The 20957-nt window shown below is 45.3% G+C and overlaps 1 protein-coding gene across 1 annotated transcript in view; it reads left to right on the top strand.

Annotated features, from left to right (window-relative positions):
* MRC2 (mannose receptor C-type 2) overlaps positions 1-20957 on the top strand; it is a 112897-nt gene that overhangs the window by 70391 nt on the left and 21549 nt on the right. Inside the window, exons 12-13 of the mRNA XM_084857378.1 lie at positions 14799-15016; positions 16666-16808. Coding sequence (XP_084713504.1) covers positions 14799-15016; positions 16666-16808 — 361 coding nt within the window. The remainder of the gene's footprint in view (positions 1-14798; positions 15017-16665; positions 16809-20957) is intronic.

The raw sequence follows: 20957 nt of genomic DNA on the forward strand, positions 1-20957 counted from the left end.
GTAGTCAAACGCGTACCCTGGATTTTAGGAAAGCTGATTTTAATAAACTCAGAACAATGATCAGTAAGGTCCCATGGCAAGCGACTATAATGAGAAAAGGCGTCCAAGATGGGTGGGAGATTTTAAAAAAAGGAAATTCTCAAGGCACAATTACAAACAATTCCAACAAGAAAAAAAGGTGGAAGACAACAGAAGAAGCCAATGTGGCTTCACAAAAAACTTGGAGATGACCTGAAAACAACAAAGGATACATACAGGAAGTGGAAGGAAGGCCAGGCTACAAACGAAGCGTACAGGCAGGTAGCACAGAATTGCAGGGATGACTTCAGGAAGGCTAAAGCTGAGAACGAGCTGAGGTTAGCAAGGGATGCTAAAAGCAACAAAAAGGCTTTCTTCAGCTACATGCATAGTAAAAGACAGAGGAAAGAAATGGTTGTTCAGCTATTAAATAAGGATGGCAAAATGATAACAGATGACAAAGAAAAGGCAGAGGTGCTCAATTCCTACTTTGGCTCAGTCTTCTCCCGAAAGAGGGTCTATGAGCCCCCTAGCAAAGGCGAAGTACAGGCTGAAGGGGCAGGATTGCAGCTTGAGATCGATAGGTCAAGGAACACCTAATTACTTTGAATGAGTTCAAATCTCCAGGGCCAGATGAGCTGCACCCTAGAGTAATAAAGGAACTGGCAGAAGAACTCTCAGAACCACTGTCTATTCTGTTTGAGAAATCATGGAGGACGGGTGAAGTGCCAGATGATTGGAGGAGGGCTAATGTTGTCCCTCTCTTCAAAAAGGGTAAAAAGGAGGAACCTGGGAACTACAGAACAGTCAGTCTGACATCAATCCCTGGGAAAATTTTGGAGCAGATAAAGCAATCCATCTGCAAGCACCTTGAAAACAATGCAGTGATTACTCGAAGCCAACATGGAGTTGTCAAGAACAAATCCTGCCAGACTAATCTGATCTCATTTTTTGATCAAGTCACCTCCCTTGAGGACTGTGGGAATGCTGTAGACATCATATACCTCGACTTCAGCAAAGCTTTCGACAAAGTGCCCCATGATATCCTGATGAGCAAACTAGCTCAAAGTGGGCTAGATGAAACAACAATCCGGTGGATCCGCAGTTGGCTACAGAATCGGACTCAAAGAGTGCTTATCAGTGGGATCTTCTCAAACTGGGGAGAGGTAATGAGCAGGGTACCGCAGGGCTCAATCCTGGGCCCAGTGCTCCTCAACATTTTTATTAATGACATGGGGGAGGAGGTGCAGGGAATGCTGATCAGATTTGCAGATGACACAAAATTGGGCGGGATAGCTAATACTTTGGAAGACAGAAACAAAATTCAAAGTGATCTGGATAGACTGCAGCGCTGGGCAGAAAACAACAGAATGACATTTAACAGGGATAAAGGCCAAGTTCTGCACCTAGGAAAAAGAAACCAAAGGCGCAGTTACAAGATGGGGGATACGTGGCTCAACAACACTACAAGCGAGAAGGATCTTGGAATTGTTGTCGATCACAAGCTGAAGATGAGCCAACCATGTGATGTGGCTGCAACAAAGGCAAATGCTATTTTGGGCTGCATTAATAGAAGCATAGCTTCCAAATCCCGGGAAGTACTAGTTCCCCTCTACTCAGCACTGGCTAGGCCTCATCTGGAGTACTGTGTCCAGTTCTGGGCACCACACTTTAAGAAGGATGCAGACAAGCTGGAGAGGGTTCAGAGGAGGGCAACAAAGATGATTAGGGGACTGGAAACAAAGCCCTATGAAGAGAGACTGAAATAACTGGGCATGTTTCGGCTTGAGAAGAGAAGAGTGAGGGGAGATATGATAGCGCTCTTGAAGTACTTGAAAGGTTGTCACAGAGAGGAAGGCCAGGATCTCTTCTCCATCATCCCAGAGTGCAGGACACGGAATAATGGGCTCACAAGAAGCCAGATTCCGGCTGAATGTCAGGAAAAACTCCCTGACTGTTAGAGCAATGTGACAATGGAACCAATTACCTAGGAGGTAGTGGGCTCTCCCACACTGGAGGCATTCAAGATGAGGCTGGACAGCCATCTGTCAGGGATGCTCTGACTTGGATTCCTACACTGAGCAGGGGGTTGGACTCAATGGCTTTGTAGGCCCCTTCCAACCCTACTATTCTATGATTCTATGGAATAGGCTCACATATAAACAAAGGCTCCCATATAGCAGACAAAAGGTTTATTCTTTAGTCCAAATACGAACCAAGCACCAGCATAATCTCTATTCTAGGAACAGGCTAACTGAAAACACTTCGTTAGTTAAATGCTCTGTACCTGTGCTTGGAAACAGTTGAAACATACTGTGCTTGGAAACAGAAAACATACATATAAAAACTAATATATCACAAACTATAAGTAAGACATTATAATCAGTTACTCAGTGGGGCCAGAGGTCACCAGTACTTGGCCCACCATTGAGGATCATCTTTACGAGCATCCTTCATCAAGGAACATATCTTTCTGGTAAAAAGCCATGAGATGTTACACCTATGGGATGCCTTTCTTCAGCTGGCAATACACGTGTCTCACAAGGTATGTTATTGTCCCCCATTAACAGCTTCTGTATTGAGCATCCTGTTCTATGGGAGCAGATTTGCCCTGCTCTAAATCTGCATGACCATGGCCTTCAGATGCCCGACTTTGAAACCTTAAATGGTGCCTATTATGATGACACAGACAGCCTTCTAGAGTCCTCACTTGATATGAATGGGGCTGCTCATATTTTGCTGCAACAACAGCAGGGAGCCATGCTTCATTTGACTCCATCCATACTGAATTTCCTTCTTGTAGGGGCTTAAGGGACTTTACTGTATGATCATAAAAAAAAAATTGTCTGACCTGGGCTCTCTGAAAGTTCTTATGTACATCAGTGGGAAGCTTAGGGCGCAATAAAGTAGTTGTTACTGGAAGCTTGCTCCTTAGCATTCTGCCCATTAACATGCCAGTAACTGATTAAGATGCCAGTAACTGATGTGTTCTGATATTACAGTAGCGCCAGATGCAGATCCACACGTGCATCTTCCACCTTCTTTATGAGCTGTTCGATGGACTGGATTGCTCTTTCAACCATTCCATTAGACTGCAGATACCTCGGGCTGCTAAAACATTGTTCAAACTCCCATTCCTGAACAAACAATTTAAACTCTAGACAGTACCTCTGAATATTTTTGAAAAATAATCAACTACAATAAGAAAGGGGTGAGGGTCGAGAGGCTGTGAGGTTTTACCTGGGCTCCTGCTGGCTCCCTGAGCTGTCCTTCAGCCTTACCTCCAATAAGAAAAGGAGAAGAGCCATATTCAAAAATATCTACACCCAACTTTTCCCATGGCATTTCAGGGATCTCATGTGGTTTAAATGGCTCCTTTTGATTACTTGGAGCAAAACGAGCACAAACAGAACAATTTCCAATATTTCAATCTCTTTAGACACACCAGGCCAGTACATTAACCCTCTTGCCCTTGCCTTAGTTCTCTGAATACCCTGATGAGACTCATAAGTTGAGAGAGCAGACTCTGTCTTTGAGACACAGGAGTAACCACTCTACCTCCCATATGAAGAATACCATCCTGACACCGGCCAGAAACACTTTGCAGCAGGGGATACATCTCTCAAGACCTGTGGCCATCCGTGCTTCATGAGTGTTGCCACCACTTGAAGTTGACAATCTTGCTTTGTCGCTTCTTGCATAGTAACTACTCTATCTGGGAGCATAGCTAATGTATTAAATTCATGTACTACTCTCTCACCTTTCAAAGAATCTGCATCACCTACAGGAGGATCCACAGTAGCCTGTGTCAAGGTATCAGCAAGATACATAAATTTGCTTGGGGTATGCACAACATTAAGTTGATACCTCTGGAGCTGTAAAAGCATCCACTGAAGCGAGCAGGAGCAGCTCCTATAGGCTTTAAAAAAATTGTTTCCAAAGGCTTGCAATCAGTTTGGACTGAGGCAACTTTGCCAAACACATACTGATGGAATTTTCTTATTGCATACAAAACAGCAAGTAATTTTTTCTCTATTTGAGCATAATTTTGCTCTGAGATGCTAAGCAACCTTGACGCATAAGACACCAGTTTATTCTCCTGAAACAAACATGCTCCCAAGCCATATTTTGATGCATCTGCTTGCACAACAACTGATTTGGTAACATGAAATTTTGGAGAACAGGTACCTGACACAATTGCTGTTTAATAATTTCAAAAGCTTTCTGACGTTCTGGCATCTACTAAAATACTACATTCTTTCTTAGCAAATTTCTTAAGGATGCTGTCAATTCTGCCTCCTGTGAGATATACTTTGACAGGTATTGTATGGACCCTAAAAATCTGAGCACACCTTGTCTATCTTGCGGATGTGTCATTTCTCGAATGGCCTTAACTTTATCATCTTCAGGAAGAACTCCCTGAGCTGTCATTATCTGACCCATATATTTCTAAGGATGGCGGAGAATTCTGCCACGGAGTCCGTGGGGGCCAGATTCTTAGAATCCGCCCCTCCCCGAAGTCCGTGGTGGAACGGACCACCCCACCCTGCCACCCCGCAAAGTCCGACCCAGCCGGATACTACCTGGCACCACTGGGTCTGGGTCCGGCCGGGTCCATCCGCAGCGGTCTTCGGACGCAAATGGCATCTGGCATAGCGGACGCCATTTGTGTCCCTTTGCCTTACCGTGATAGGCTACGTAAAGATTTACGTAGCCTATCATGGTAAGGTAAAGGGACACAAATGGCATCTGCTTCGCCGGATCACATTTGCGTCCAAAGACCGGCCACGGCTGGCCACGGCCAGCAGCTCTGCGGACTCACCATGGAGTGGAGCCAGCCAGGGAGGAGTCCAAGGGGGAGGACCAGATCACCTCCCCCCCCACGGACTCCCAGCGGAGCCAGGTAGGTGGGGTTCATACACCCCTATATATTTCACAGAGTTAGTCTGAAACGGAATCTTTTCTCTGTTGAATTTGATGTTCTTAGCATGTGCTGTTTCCATAAGTTCATGTAAAATCTGATCATGCTGCTCAACTGTCTCTGCTGCTATGATCATATCATCAGCTATCATATACACCCCTTTTATGTGCCCAAAAATCTCTTCATTTTTTGCTGAAACACTTCACTAGAGGATTTAAACCCAAATGGCAGACAATGAAAGCGATACCTTCCCTAGGGCATATTGTTGTTGTTGTTGTTCAGTTGTTAAATTGTGTCCGACTCTTCATGACCCCATGGACCATAGCATGCCAGGCCTTCCTGTCCTCCGCTCTCTCCCGGAGTGTGCTCAAGTTCATATTCATTGCATCGGTGATGCTATCTAGCCATCTCATCCTCTGCCGTCCCCTTCTCCTTTTGCCTTCAGTCTTTCCCAGCATCAGGGTCTTTTCCAGGGAGTTTTCTCTTCGCATTAGGTGGCTAAAATATTTGAGCTTCAGCTTCAGTATCTGTCCTTCCAATGAGCAGTCAGGGTTGATTTCCTTTAGGATGGACTGATTTGACCTCCTTGCAGTCCAGGGGACTCGTAAGAGTCTTCTCCAGCACCACAGTTCGAAGGCTTAATATGTATGTGGCAAGATTAATATGTATGTGGCAAGAACCTTCAAACTCACCTAAACCTTCAAAAACATCAGAGTACATAGCAAACAGCCGTTCCTGTGTTAAAGGTTCAGCTGTATGTACAACATCAACCCTACAGACCAAATCCAAAGTCTGTCAGGCCGACCTGCGCAGTAATGGAATCACTGAAAAATCTGTTACATAAAACAATAATCTGGTTACTCCCCTGGGAGTGTGACGTTCAAGAACTATAGTTCCCAAAGGCTGTATGCATGTCCTTCCATCAACCACAAGAGTTACATCACTTTTGGTTAGTACTTTCTTGCCTGATAGCCCACAAAATATATTGAATGGCAATACATTTGCCTCAGCTCCTGTATCTAATTTAAACTTTACTGAACATCCTTGTATAATTATATCAACATACCACCCAGCACTTTGGTTTGTAACTAAACCATTAGTCTCTTGAGATAACATGCCTATCATCAAACTGCTTAGATCAAACTCATGAGTCTGATATCTTTGTTGTCCTTTATCAAGAGTTAATGATGTTGCTTTACATAATCTGGCATAGATTGTTCATGCCACATTTATTACAAGTCTTTCCAAATGCTGGGCATTTTCAAGGTTTGTGTACTATACCACGATAGGGGCACTTGTTATCTCTAGTCTGGTCATAAAAAAAAAGTAAAGGTGTCCCCAACCAGTTGTATCCGACTCTAGGGTGCGGTGCTCATCCCCGTTTCTAAGCCCAAGAGCCAGCGCTGTCCAAAGACGCTTCCGTGGTTGTGTGGCCGGCATGACTGAACACCGAGGTGCATGGAACGCTGTTACCTTTCCCGCCGAGACGGTACCTATTTATCTACTTGCAATTTCTTGCTTTCAAACTGCTAGGTTGGCAGGAGCTGGGACTGAAGACGGGAGCTCACTCCGTCACGCAGCACTCAGGTCTCGAACTGCTGACCTGCCGACCTTCCAGTCTGCAGTTCAGCGTCTTAACCACTAAGCCACCGCAGTCCCTATCTACGTTCAAATTGTGACTTTTTGGCTCCAAGAACTTGAACTGGAATCTCTTCATGATTCTTGTCAGTCACATATACATCATACAGCTCCTTGGAGGAAATTGCTATAGGCTGCAGTTGATTTTTTGTTGCCTCAGCTACCCAGCATATTTCAACTGCTTTCTCAAGAGTAAGATCAGTTTCCTTCAAAAGTCTTTTTTTTAATTTCTTCTCCTTCACACTGAACACAATCCTACCTCTCACCATATCATTAGCTGCACTCCCAAATTCACATCTGCTAGCTTCTCCAAAAGAAATATCGTTCAAACACCAGGTTCTTACAAGGAGTGCAGTATATTCTAAATTGTTCGAGAACTTCTGCTGTATCTTATGGCCCTTCCTCAGGAAAAACTAAAGTATTATATACTGTTAAAGCTTTTCCCACACAGTGAAGCAGAATAGCTACTTGCCGTTTCTTGGAAAGATAAGTCCTGCTGCGGTAAAATATAATTTAAAAGCTTGTTCCCAGCACTTCCAATTCTCAGCCAAATTACCTTGCAAAGCAAGTGAAGGTGGAGGCTGGAATGAGTCCATATCTTCAATTAAAAAAAACAAACTCCCAACTGCAGAGGAAAAACATTGAAATCCAAACGGACTTAATGACTTGTCTTTCAAGGGTTCCATGGAATGGGCTCACATATAAACAAAGGCTCCCATATAACAGACAAATGGTTTATTCTTTAATCCAAATACAAACCAAGCACCAGCATAACCTCTGTGCTGGGAACAGGCTAATGAAAAACGCTTGGTTATTTAAATACTCTACAGCTGTGCTGGGAAACAGTTGATCTTGAAGAGAGATTACACCACAAGGGGGTGGGTGGGACTTACGCATTCATAAAATGACCACCATGTTGGGCATGGCCAGTCACACAACACTGATTTCTCAGAAGGCAAACTAGTGAGATTAAATGGAAAGTAACTTCTTCAAGAATCTAAGTACAAGGCAGAGGTGGGGACTGAGCTCCAAAACTCAAAACCACTCCTTTGAGCCCAAACAAAGATGGCACTGGAGGGCAGCACCTCACTTTGCAGCAAATAAAATAACAACCAGGAGAGCAGGAAGCCTGGCGGGCAGGAAGAGTGGTCTCTGTGGACAGGCGGGCACCTACAAGCACCATGTTGGAGACCCTCATTCTAAGCTAAAAATGTTGCAACCTTTCCTCACAGGAGAGTTGCCCTTGATAGTTTTAGGGAGCAATCCTATGGCTGCTAGATAGTGGCTAGACGGCCATAGGATATGCTGTTATCCAGGTACCGACCTCCCCGCACTTCTGCGCTGCCTTGGAGGCAGCGTGGAACAGCCCCGTCCTCTGCACTCGCAAGAGGAGCACCGAGCGGCTGAAAAAGGGCGGGGTTGGGGGCGTTCCGGGGGGGGGGAGCATAGCTGCCTGTACGTACAGCAGCCCCCTTCCCCGCTCCATGCTCCTGTGGCTAGAGAGGAGCAGAAAAAGCAGGGCAGGAGAATTGCGGTGGGAACGATCCCCTCTGTGCTTTTCATGCCTTGCTTGGATAGGCGGTCACCTCCGAGTTCAGAGGCGGCTGCCTATCTAGATAGGATTGTGCCCTTAATTGCCCTTTCCTGCATCTTTTCCAGCAATAGAATGCCCTTTTTGAAGTGTGGTAACCAGAGCTATACACAGTACATCAGCGTATGCATGAAATTAGGATTTTTTTTTTTTTGCCTCAAAATGCATCACTTGCTTACATTGAACCACACATGCCATTTTAATGTCCATTCCCCCAGTTTGTAGAGATCCGTTTGGAGCTCTTCACAATCCCTTTTTATTTTAACTACCTAAATAATTTGGTGCTGTCACCAAACATGGTCACCTCATGCTCACCTCTAATTCCTGCTCATATTTGTACAAGTTAAAAAGCTTCAGTCCCAAAGCCTCATCTGGTAGCCTCCTTACACTCTGGTTGTTAAAACTGGTTTTTAAAAACTGAAATAAAACCACAGTAAACGAACAGCAATTGTGTATGCAGTTTACATTTTTTTTAAAGGGCAGTTTTTCAATGAACAGATTTTAAAATGTGAAACTTCTTGGTGCCTAATACAAGCAACACCTAGTATAATTAAGTCATAATTAGTCGTGAAAACATTTATACATTATTGGATCTGACACTTGCACAAGGATGAAAATAGGCTTTCTGCAGTAGGTAGAAGCTTTGCACTAGTGGAATGACACCACTGGATCCCATCCGGTGAGCCTCCCTTCTGAATAAGCATGCATAGAATTGTGTTGTGAGTCATCTACCATCCCCAAAGCATCATGTCTTAAAAGGGGACAGTGCAAAAGCTGGAACGGAATGGATCGGAACAGACTTTATATTGGAAAACCATGCCAAAAATAGCTGCATGTGTTAGAAGCACTTCAGAACAATATTTTAGGGCTAAAACCTCTGCAATATTATATTATTAACCCCATAATACCCAGAACACATACAGATCGGAATGGTCCGGAATGGCTACTTCCGAATGAGCAAAATCAACCAAACTCACCAGTCACACATAACTCCATGGCAGGGAAGCAAGAAGCCACAAAAAGTCCACAGAAACCATGTTCCGATACTCGTTCCAGGCCACCATAGTCCATATTCTGCAAACAGGCTGGAATGGCAACTTCCAAGTGAGCCAAGTTAAACTTTCCAGTCACACGCTACAATATGGAACAGATATAACAAGCCACAAAGCATCCATGGAAATCACGTTTCATGATTAACTGCATCAGTCCCATCTAGTAAGATGACAGTGGTGTATTTGGTTCATTTCACTCACTCAGAAGTCACAATTCTGGGCTATTCCCTGCAACAGTTTGTGGCTCATGTTGCTCACTTGGAAGTTGCTGTTCTGGGCCATTATGTGCAATATGGACTATGGCCCGGAACAGCTACTGAAATGTGGTTTCCACGGAGGTTTTGTGGCTTATTATATCAATACCATCTATGATGTGACTGATGAGTTTGGTTGATTTGGCTCACTTGGAAGTTGCTGTTTTGGCCTGTTTTGCAGAATATGGACTATGGCCCAGAACGGCTATTCACACGTGGTTTCTGTGGATGCTTTGGAGCTTATTACATCAATTTTTGTGAACCACCCAGAGAGCTTCGGCTATGGGGTGGTATAGAAATGATGATGATGACGATGATGATGATGTCCTATCTAGTCTGGTGGGACTAGTGAGTTTCGTTGATTTGGCTCAGTTGGAAGTTGCCATTCTGGCCTGTTTTGTGAAATAAGGACATGTCCCAGAATGGCTATTGAAACATGGTTTCCATGGAAGTTTGAAGCTAAATGTATCAGTCCCTTATAGTACTATGTGACTGGCAAGTTTGGTTGACTTGGCTCACTCAGAAGATGCTGTTGTGGCCTGTTTTGCAGAATATGGACTATCGCCCGGAATGGGTACTAGAATGTCGTTTCTGTGGACATTTCCTGGCTTATTGTATCAGTTCCTTGAAGTAATGTGTGACTTGTAAGTTTGGTTGATTTGGTTCTCTTAGAAGTTGCTGTTCTCGCCTGGTTTGGAGAATACGGACTATGGCCTGGAATGGGTATTGGAACGCAGTTTCTGTGGACTTTCTGTGGCTTATTGCATCCCTGTCATGGAGTTATATGTGACAATATCATTGTCACACATAACTCCATGGCAGGGATGCAATTATATTGCAAAACAATATAATTATTTTATTGTTCTAAATATATTTTAAAATACGTTACTTATTGATTTATTGAGTTGATACTGGGATTGGTAAGAATTGAAATAACTTTTTTTTTAGCTTTGGTAGTAGTATGATTTTCACTGCAGAAATTCTACTGAAAAGGTTAAATATCATTCGTTTTATAATGGCTAATAGTTGGTTATATATAAATTACTCTGCATATTTGTTACTTTTATTCTAAGAAATCATATAGGTTTTTCTTTCCAGCTATAATTAAACTATTCTTTATTTGTTTGTTTTTTTATTTGCTGTCACATTAATCTTCAAAATTTCTGTTTCACCTATATGCAGTTGATACCCAACTAATAGCCCATATTGTTGTATGAATGTCTTTAGTTCAGATAAAGCTTGCACAGGGTTTGCTAATATTAACAAATACATTATTTATTTTTATTAATAATAATATCAGCAGCATAGGGCTTGATTGTTTGTATCTCTCTCTCTCTTTCTCAAAAAAGAAAAACCCCAACAAATAAATCCTGCTCTGCACAAAGACTTCACCGAAAGTAGGTTGCCAGCTGGAGCTACACAGGAATGTATGAGCATTCATACAAAGAAATATATCATACATTGATATTTAAGGGTTGCATTTTGCTGGCCTTTTCTTGGATGTCTATGACAGCCGTGCGTGTGTGTGTGTGTGTGTGTGTGTGGTGGAAAACAAAAGGTGGCAGGTACCAGATGCCAAGAGCCTGGACATGCCTCATTCAGAGGTGAGGCGTGTGCAGAGAGGTAGCCCAGTCTGTAGATGACACAAAATATTCAGTTTGCTGAACTTCAAAGCAGACTATGAAGAATTCCAGAAGGATCTTTCAAACGTAATGGGCTGGATTTGGATTCAGTCATAGTTACAGCAGACCCATTTGAAATGAATAAGACTTAAGTTAGTTATGATTAACTGAAGCCCCATTGATTTTAAATGGGTCTTCTCTAAGTATATATCTGAATTCAACCCAATACGTGTGCAACAAAATGGCAAATGAAATTCAGTTTAAATAAGTGTAAAGTGATGCACACTGGGCAGAAGATCCTAACTTCATGTTTAGATTGGTGGGCTCTGAACCAGCAATGACTCTGCAAGAAAGAGATCTTGGGGTTGTGGTAGGTTGCTCAATGAACACATCAATTCAGTGTGCAGCAGCAGTGAAAAATTCCTTGTTGGGAATTATTAGGAAAAGGATTGTAAATGTTTAAAAGGTCAGGACTTCATTCAATCTGTGGAGCAGCCTCATTTGGAGTACTGTGTGCAGTTTCAGTTGCTCCATCTCAACATGGAATTTATAGTGCTGCAAAAGGCAACCAAAATGATTGAGGGACTGGAGCATCTTCCCATAAATTTTTTTTAAAAAAAATCTTTTATAAGTAACAATACAAACATCCTAAGAAGTAGGTGTGATGTATATTTCTTGCTTTCTTTAGAGCTCAGGTACATATAGAGTGTGCAATTGTGACATTTACAGATTAAGCGTTTGTTAGGGCTGTTCATCCTAAAAGTTCTCTCTGTTGTTTCTCAAGTGATTATGAATGTTGCATCACATCCTTATTATGATTAGAATACCTTATTAGTCTATACCAGCTACCATAAAGGCCATCTAAGTTTTTTTTAAAGGCATGGACTCATTTTCCATTACAGCCAAAGTCTAGAACCTTTGTTTCCATTTTTCGATAATAGGTTCATGATGTACGCTTGCTACAATTTCTACGCTTGCTGCAACACAAAGGATTAATTATCTTTGCATAGAACATTTTTCTCGCTTCATTCAAATATTGAAATCAGTCTAAGGGTAGGAGAGGGATTTCTTGTTTGTTTTATAAACTTGTTGGATTCACTAACTTTGTCCAAAATTGTTCTATAACTTCACAATCAGGGCTGGCCCCACCATGAGGCAGTTGCTTCAGGCAGGAGATTTGGGGTGTCCTAAAAGGGCAGCAAATTGTTAGTTATTTACTTAGTTATTATTGTATTTCTACTGCCAGGGATGGGGAGAGATGCTTATCGAGTTTTCTGCTTCATGTACCAAAATAATGCTTTGGATGCTATGTACCTTGATTTGGGGGGTGGGGGCTCCATTTGCTGCTCTGCTTCAAACAGCAAGATGCCTTGGTCTGGCCCTGCTCACAATCCACCACATGTGGAAGTAAGTGCCTTTTCCATTACAGTCCCTCCAACATTTAGGGTGAACTGATGGAGGGAGCAATCCTATGGTCTCTGGGCAAGTGCCCCAGGGACCATAAAATGGCTCATAAAATCTCTCCGAGGTTGGAGACAGAGCTCCAACCTTGGAAGTGTGGGTTGGAGATCTGACCACAGACCCCTCCCCCTTGCATCCAGTGTGGAAAAGAACTGTGCCAGCTGCTTCTCCAAGGTCGGAAACTTCAACTTTGGAGAGGGGGAAAGGGGGGAATTCTGGTGGACAGGGAGTGGGGAGACCAGACAGGCCAAGATACAAGTTATCCTGAGCCTCCTCGAGCCTCCTTCCCTTCTCCTTGTGAAAATACTGGTGCTCGGAAGACGAGGAGGGGAAGACCGCCTCCACTGCTCCTCCCACCCTGCTGCCTTCAGCCCAGCAGAGCACAGGAAACTTGGAGGCTTCCAAGTTTGGGAGCTTCCAAGCAGTGAGGGTAGAATTGATAGGATTGCACCCTAATAAATATAACTTAATTTTTTGTGGGGTTAGGTATCAATGATGAATTATTTTCAGACTATTTTCTCTTGTGTTGCTGGAAGTAGATTTTAAGGGCACTTTTGACCAGATGATTCCCATTATTTTGGATCTGTGGTTATATCAAAATCTTGTTCCCAGGCTTGTTTTATTTTATTAGTATTCCAAGAAGTCTCTGCTGTTATTATTGATCTGGGATACTATTCCTTTTGCTTTTGTGTTGGATTGTATCATTAAATTTTCATATTGTGTTAGTTGACATATAAGCATTGCTTTAACTGTGGAAGTTGATGTAAAATGGATAATTTAATGAATTTGGAACCAGTTTACTTCTAATCTGCGTAGTTCTTTGATTTGGGTACCAGATCTGGAGCTGTTCCTATAGATTTTTTAGGGCGCAATCCTGTGCCCCCTAGACATTGTTTGAGGGGCCATAGGATATTGGGGATTTTCACCTCCAAGGCCATAGACAGAGCTTGAAGGTGGAAACCCCTGCTTGGATCTTCACCCCTCCCCCTCCCAGCTGCTGCAGAAAGCTGGAAAAAGGAGGAGTGCTGGTGGATGGGGAGGGAAGGAAGGGGGAGAATCCAGGATACTCTGGATCCTGTGCCCTCTGCAACTCCAGGATGGAGAGGCAAAATGGCCTCCAGTGCTCCTCCCACCCTGCCAGCAGCAGCCCATCAGAGCACAGGGGTCTCAGAAGCTTCTGAGATCGGAAGCTTCTGTGTAGCAGGCGGAAACTCAGCAGGGTTGCACCATTAATCTGTAAGGTCCCTTAGATTCCCATGGTCTGTATGATTAAAATGATATTTGCTGTAAAAGAAAGGGTGACACAAGAAGGGAATTGCTGGTGAGGGTAGCGTGCTAATTTTCCATGTCATTTGCTTTGTGCCACTGTTGTGGCATGGAGGAAAGGGTTTGTGATTTCACTGTTATTTTTACATTACTAATTTAAAAGGGTACCTCCCACCCCCATCTCATTTATACTGTTTGTTGGGATATCCATATTGACCCAGTTTTTTTCTTTGTCACTACATACGATATGCAGTCATTGTTTAAGCTGATAAGCACTGAATTATCTTTGGATGTTTGATATGCCTGGTCCCCCATTTTTGTTCTCTCTATATAGAGACAGATCACATATAGAGTGGTTGTAATGAGTCTTGGTTTTTTCCCTTCATGAATAAAATCCAAGGTTGATTTTTGCCACTTTCAAATAAATTTCTCTGGCAAACATTTGAAACATGGACAAATATTTGAAGAAAGTGCCTCTGAACTAGAGGAAGTGAAGGGAGAGACTGGGAGTGGGTGGGTGTGGAGATGGCAAAAGCGACTGGCTGGGTAGGTAATGTGAAGACACAGGTGGGGATTGCAGCTTGGTGGCATCCCCTGGATGTGGTGGGAGCACCCACATGTAGTGAGACTGTGGCCCATTCACTTGCAGATGAAACAGTGAGTTTTAAAGGAAGGTTGTGCTACTGTTGATTCAGGCATGTCTGCACTGAGGAGGGCAAGCACACATTCACTCTGCATCCACTGTGCAACCAGATGTCCCCAGAAAACTCACAAGCAGGGTATGATGGCACCAGGATATGATGGCTTTACCTTAGCTATATGTTTGGGGAGTTTTCCCTTGATACGAGGAAGTAAAAAGTAGCACTTCCAACCATGGTAAACATAGTTAATAGCTTTGCCAAGCCAGAGGGAGACCATTTTCTTTGGCCTAAGCACTTCCTCTACGATATTTCCCCCTTCCCTTTGGTTTCTTAGGTTATAACAAAGGTGGTTGTGTTGCCTTGGCCACTGGCAGTGCCATGGGCCTGTGGGAAGTGAAGAACTGCACCATGTTCAAGGCCAAATACATCTGCAGGCAGAATTTGGGAACTCCAGTGAACCCTGAGCTTCCCTCACCATACCCCACACCCAGCCTCACTGGCTCTTGTCCTCCAGGATGGAACTCCAACCCCAAGCTGAGGCACTGCTACAAGGTGAGTACGGAGGGAGGGAGGGTGGGAGGGCGGCCAGCCACATGGTTCTCACTCAGAGCCCTCTGTGCAAGGTGGCTTTGTTTTAACTTGAACTGATTTGAGATTCAAATTTTGTTACAAGAATTTCATCATGCAACATAGATTATGGTGGGTTTGCGTGTGTGTGTGTGTGTGTGTTGTGTAGATAGTCTCGCTCACACACACACACACACACACACACACACACATCCCTAATATGAGGAGCTTCAGTATCTTGTGGGGGCATTATGGGACCTATTTAACCCTCCTCTGTTTTGGGAGATAAAGGATATAAATAAATATGGAGAATGTTTCCTGCTACCCTGTTCCCACTTCAGGCACCATAGGAATTAATTGTTCTGTGCTGTCGCAACTCCTCCCCCATCTGTGTGTGTACTTAATTTGAGGGTTTCATTTAAACAACGGTGAATGTGGGCAGGATCCGATGGTGGCCTGCTGCTGGGGGCGAACACCACCAGTTCCGGGTGCACGTGTGGCTGGCCTTGGCAACGGCAGTGCGCATGCGGCCCCTGCTGCTGGTGGAGGCGACGCAGCACTTCCAAGGGCAAGCCCCCCAGGACCAGAGGCACAAGCTGCACCTTCCAGGAATGCATGTTTCTGGTCATTGCGGGGCTGCCCCCAGAAACACCATGCCATTGCCACTGGTGGTGGGGGCTGTGTGTGCACTGCTGCTGGCAGAGTTAGCCATGTGCGCGCTGGGAGCTGGCGGGGCTCACCCCTGGATCCTACCCTGTGCATCCAAGGTGCTGGCATGTTGAATTAAAAGGGAGCGCTGTGAGGGTCCTTGAGATTTGTCAAGATTGACACTTGGCTTATTACAGACCACTCATACCCTCCTTGCATGTATATCTGCAGCATAATTAATTGTCCTTAGTACAATTTCATATTTTTATGTCAAATTCCAGTTATCGTCAAATGCATCTCACTGTATTGTACCAGGAGCCGCACAGGCAGCCCACCCGCAGGTGGTTGCATCCTACGTGGGAGAAAGGCCCAGCTTCACGGGGGGAGAGCTGGCCTGTAGTCTTGACATACGTTTTCTTTTAATATGGCCTATACAAATGAAAATGAAACCAAAAGCCAGCCAATATTTAAACCTCCTACAAAGAAAAAAAACTGCATTTCATATTATCCTGTCCCCTGGGAGGGGAATCTGTAGCCTGCCAGATGTTCTTGGAAGCCAGCATGGTAACTGTCAGGGATTATGGGAGCTGTAATCCAGCAACATCTGGAGGGCCAAAGGTTCCCACCCCTGTCCCATCCCCCAAACCGACCAAAGCATGAGAAAAGTCTGGTGCTGGTTTTGAAAAGTTGTCAGGCCCTGCCTTAGGTGAGTCTCCAAGGGAAGGGCCATCTGCCAGCACAGCTGTATTTTCACTGTGTAGGAACCCCACCCCGCACCCCCGCCTTTCCTCAGGCAAAGTCTTTATGTGAAATCTTTCCAATCTGTGTGCTGCTAGTAGGGTCCAGCTTCCACTATACTGGGAGGCATCAGTGCAATACTGTGCATTGCAGGGATGGTGCATAACACCTTATAGTTTGGAATCTGCAGCCCCTGTAGACAGGGTTCAATTTGTGAAATGACCCCTTTCTCCCTGTTTCTTGGACAGGTGTTCCACTATGAGAAGCTGCAGGAAAAGAAAAGCTGGATCAGTGCCCAGTTGTTCTGCCAGGAGCTGAAAGCACAGCTTTTGAGCCTAGGCAGTTTTGAGGAGGAACATTTTGTGGCCAACATGCTCAACAAGATTTTCGGGTGAGGAAAGTGTAACAAAGCAGAAGATGTATGTTTCTGGGTGACACATTTGCATGTCTGTCTACGTGCACTCATGCATACCTACGAGCTCCTGGGTATGTAGGCGCGCTTGCAAATGTGCGTCAGGTCATGTGCCTGCAGTGGTTTGTTTGTTTGTTTGTTTGTTTATTACATTTCTATACAGCCCAATAGCCATTAAAAATACAGTATACAGAGATTAAAATCCATTTGCATAAAAACACACACACAAACAGACAATATACCCAAAATGACATATATCTAAAACAAGTTCAAACAAGCAATCTTAAAGCAAACAACCATAACCATATGCCATTCCAGGATCGATTACAACTTATCATATGCTGCCAAATGCCTGGGAGAAGAGAGAGGTCTTAATCTGGCGCCAAAAAGATAACCATGTTGGCGCCAGGTGGGCCTCATCGGGGAGATCAGTCCATAATTTGGGGGCCATTACGAAGAAGGCCCTCTCCCTTGTTGCTGTCTTCTGAGCTTCCCTCAGAGCAGGCAGCTGGAGTAGGGCCTCAGATGTTGAGTATAGTAAATGGGTAGGTTCATGTTGGGAGAGACACTCTGTCAGGTATTGTGGTCCCAAGCCATGCAAGGTTACAACCAGCACCTTGAATCAGGCTCAGAAACATTCAGGCAGCCAATGCAAGTGGGCCAGAGTCGGTCTTATATGTTCAGACCTTCTGGTCCCCATTATCAATCTGGCCACTACATTTTGCATGAGCTGCAGCTTCTGAACCGTTGTCAAAGGCAGCCCCACATAGAATGCATTGCAGTAATCTAACTTGGAGACTACCAGAGCATAGACAACTGAAGCCAGGTTATCCCTGTCCAGATAGGGGCGTAGCTGGGCCACCAACTGAAGTTGATAGCAGGCACTCCATGCCACTGAGGCCACCTGAGCCTCAAATGACAAAGACGGCTCAAGGAGAACCCCCAAGCTACAAACATTCTCCTTCAGGGGGAGTGCAACCCCATCCAGAACAGGTTGAGCACCCTCCAGAAGAACCACCCACCAACAGCATCGCAATCTTGTCTGGACTAAGTTTCAGTTTATTAGCCCTCATCCAGTTCATTGTTGCAGCCAGGCAATGATTTAGCACATCCACAGCCTCACCTGAAGAAGATGTATAGGAGAAATAGAGCTGTGTGTCATCAGCATACTGATAACAACGCACTCCAAAACTCCGGATGACCACACTCAACAGTTTTATGTAGATGTTACATGGGGGACAAAACTGACCCCTGTAGAACCCCATGCTGGAGAATCCAGAGGCCCAAGCACCACCTTCTGGAGCCAACCATCCAAGTAGGAGCGAAACCACTGCAATGCAGTGCCTCCCACTCCCAGCTTAGACAGTCGTCCCAGAAGGATACCATGGTCAATGGTATTAAAAGCCACTGAGAGATCAAGGAGAATCAACAAGGTGACACTCCCCCTGTCTCTCTCCTGACATAGGTCATCATACCGGGCAACCAAGGCTGTTTCCATACCAAAACCCAGCCTGAACTCCAACTGAAATGGATCTAGATAATCGGTTTCATCCAAGAGTGTCTGGAGCTGGTTGGCAACCACCTGCTCAAGCACCTTGCCCAGGAAAGGAACATTTGCCACTGGCCTAAAATTACTAAGATTTTCCAGGTCCAGGGGGGGTTTCTTCAGGAGTAGTCTCACTACAGCCTCTTTGAGGCGGCCCGGGACCACCCGCTCTCGCAAAGAGGCATTAATCACCTCCCTGGCCCAGCCAGCTGTTCTTCCCTGCCAGTTTTTATCAGCCAAGAGGGGCAAGAATCCAGTACTGAAGTGGTTGCACAAACCTGTCCAAGCACCTTGTCAACATCTTCAAGCTGTACCAACTGAAACTCATCCAGGAGAACAGGACAAGGCTGTGCTCTGGATATTTCACCAGATTCACCTGCTATAACATTGGAGTCAAGTCCTGGCAGATGCAAGAGATCTTATCATGGAAGTGTCTAGCAAATGCATTACAGCAGGCCTCAGGGGGGTCTACAGTGTCCTTAGGGCCAGCAAGTAATAGCCCCCGGATGACTCTGAACAGCTCCACTGCACAGCAGATAGAAGTTGCAATAGAGGCAGGAAGATGATGTTCTTTTGCTGCCCTCACTGCCCCTGAATATACTTTACCGTAGGCACATGCCAGCATTCGATTGCATCCACTAGGAGTTCTTCTCCATCTGTACTCCAGCCATCTCCTATTTTGTTTTGTCGTTCTCACCTCTGGGGTAAACCATGGAGCAGTTCGAACTCTACTCAGGAGAGGGCGCTCAGGAGCAATCATGTCAACCACCTGGGTCATTTCTGCATTCCACAGATCAACCAGGGTTTCGACAGGAGAACCCACCATATCAGCCAAGAACCTTCCAGAGTCCTCTGGAAACCATCCAGATCCATTAGCCTCCAGGGGCAGACCATTTTAATAGGTCCCCCACCCTTGCAGAGCTGCTGTAAGTCTAAACCTCAGCAGGTAATGATCTGACCATGACAAGGGGACTGATGCAAAGTTGCGAAAGCCAGGTCTAGAGTATGCCCTGCTATATGCATCGGGCCGGTGGCAAGTTGGGACAGTCCCGTGGTCATCATGGAGTCCATTAAATCCTGAGCCGCCCCAGACAAAGCGCCCCAGACAAGTCTGGGGGATCGCAACAGTGCACCCAAGACCACCTCCGTCAGCTCAGATAGGGAATCTGTTGAGCAGTCAGATGGGCTGTACACCAGCACAGTCCCCAATCTGTCCCACTGGCCCAATACAAGGTGCAAATGCTCCAGACCAGTAGTCACAGGGACAGGGGGCCTGCAGAGGGAGAGGGAATGCCTATGGACCACAGCAACTGCCCCTCCCTGGCCCTCAGGCCTTCCCTGATGCTGAACCAAGTGCCCCAGTGGGAAGAGCTGGGGGACACCGACTCCTCCCTGCTCACCCACCCAGGTCTCGGTTATACATGCCAGATCAGCCGCCTCATCCACTATTAAATAATGGATGAGGGAGGTCTTATTTTGAACTGATCTGGCATTTAAAAGCAGCATCTGGAGACCCAACGGCAGGCTGATAGGGCAACCACCATGCCTCCAGCTAGGGGAGGGCCCGAACACGGCACAGCCATGGCTAGCCCTCCTCCCAACACCATATCTCCCTTGACTCATAACCACACTACTTCGGGCCCCCTCAAGTGCCCTGACTTGGCCATATATCCTTGCTCCCAGGCATATAACAGGAACCTAAGCAAAAAACCATCAATCAACCCCCGCACATAGAAACTGCAAAACCAGTCAACCCAGTGTTAGGGGCGTGGCCCTTTCCCTTGCGTCTCTCCTGAAGCCTCTCCCTCCAAAGGGATGACCCTGCCTTCAGCATTGCTCCCGCCGGGGTGCTGCCACCCTGCGTCAGAGCTGGGCAGATAAGAGTCTTCCCAGGAACTTGGGCCCAGCCGGCTCGACTCAGCTGTAAATAGCCCAGGGAAAATTTTTCCCCCTCTTCAGCTCCAGCCAGGGGAGTGGCTTCTCTCTGGCAGCAACGCCATCCCAGGCAGGGCCAATAAGATGGTAAGTTGGCCCACCTGCCTCTGTTCGATGTCCGGGCTGCCTTCCCTGGCTGCTTTTTTTTTATATATATATATAGAGTTCCCTCTTCCTCCCTTGTCTCCTAGATGGTGCTTATATCCCTTTTGAAAGGGAAATGGAAGATGAAAAGAAAGGTCCTGGCTTCTCTAAAATCTTCTGGAGAATAAAAATGTTATCTGGCACTTCTTAATGGGGAAGAGAGTGGGGAAAGTATGAGAGGGCTCTGCTGTGGCAAAAATCCCTGCTGGCTTAAGAAGAAGCCTGTCTGTTTCCTGCGAGGAGTAGAGGTTTTCGCATGCTCGCTTTTTGCTAAAAATAAAAGTAAACCCCACAAGTCGACAAGTTGATCAGCATTCCCCTCTTTGATATTTGTTAAGTGGAGGCAACTTGAACAGGGCCATGACTGTGCTCCTGAGGTTCTGAAACCTCAGCCCAATCTACTTTAGCCTGTTGCTGACCGAGATACTGGTATCTTGCTGGGCCACCACAACTGGAGCACCAGGGCTAAAAAAGTAAACATATATGAGCTCCTTCATTCTTTC

The sequence above is a fragment of the Heloderma suspectum genome, chromosome 5 (assembly GCF_057233095.1).
Source record: "Heloderma suspectum isolate Gila_16-S chromosome 5, 16-S_ref, whole genome shotgun sequence".
Classification (NCBI taxonomy): domain Eukaryota; kingdom Metazoa; phylum Chordata; class Lepidosauria; order Squamata; family Helodermatidae; genus Heloderma; species Heloderma suspectum.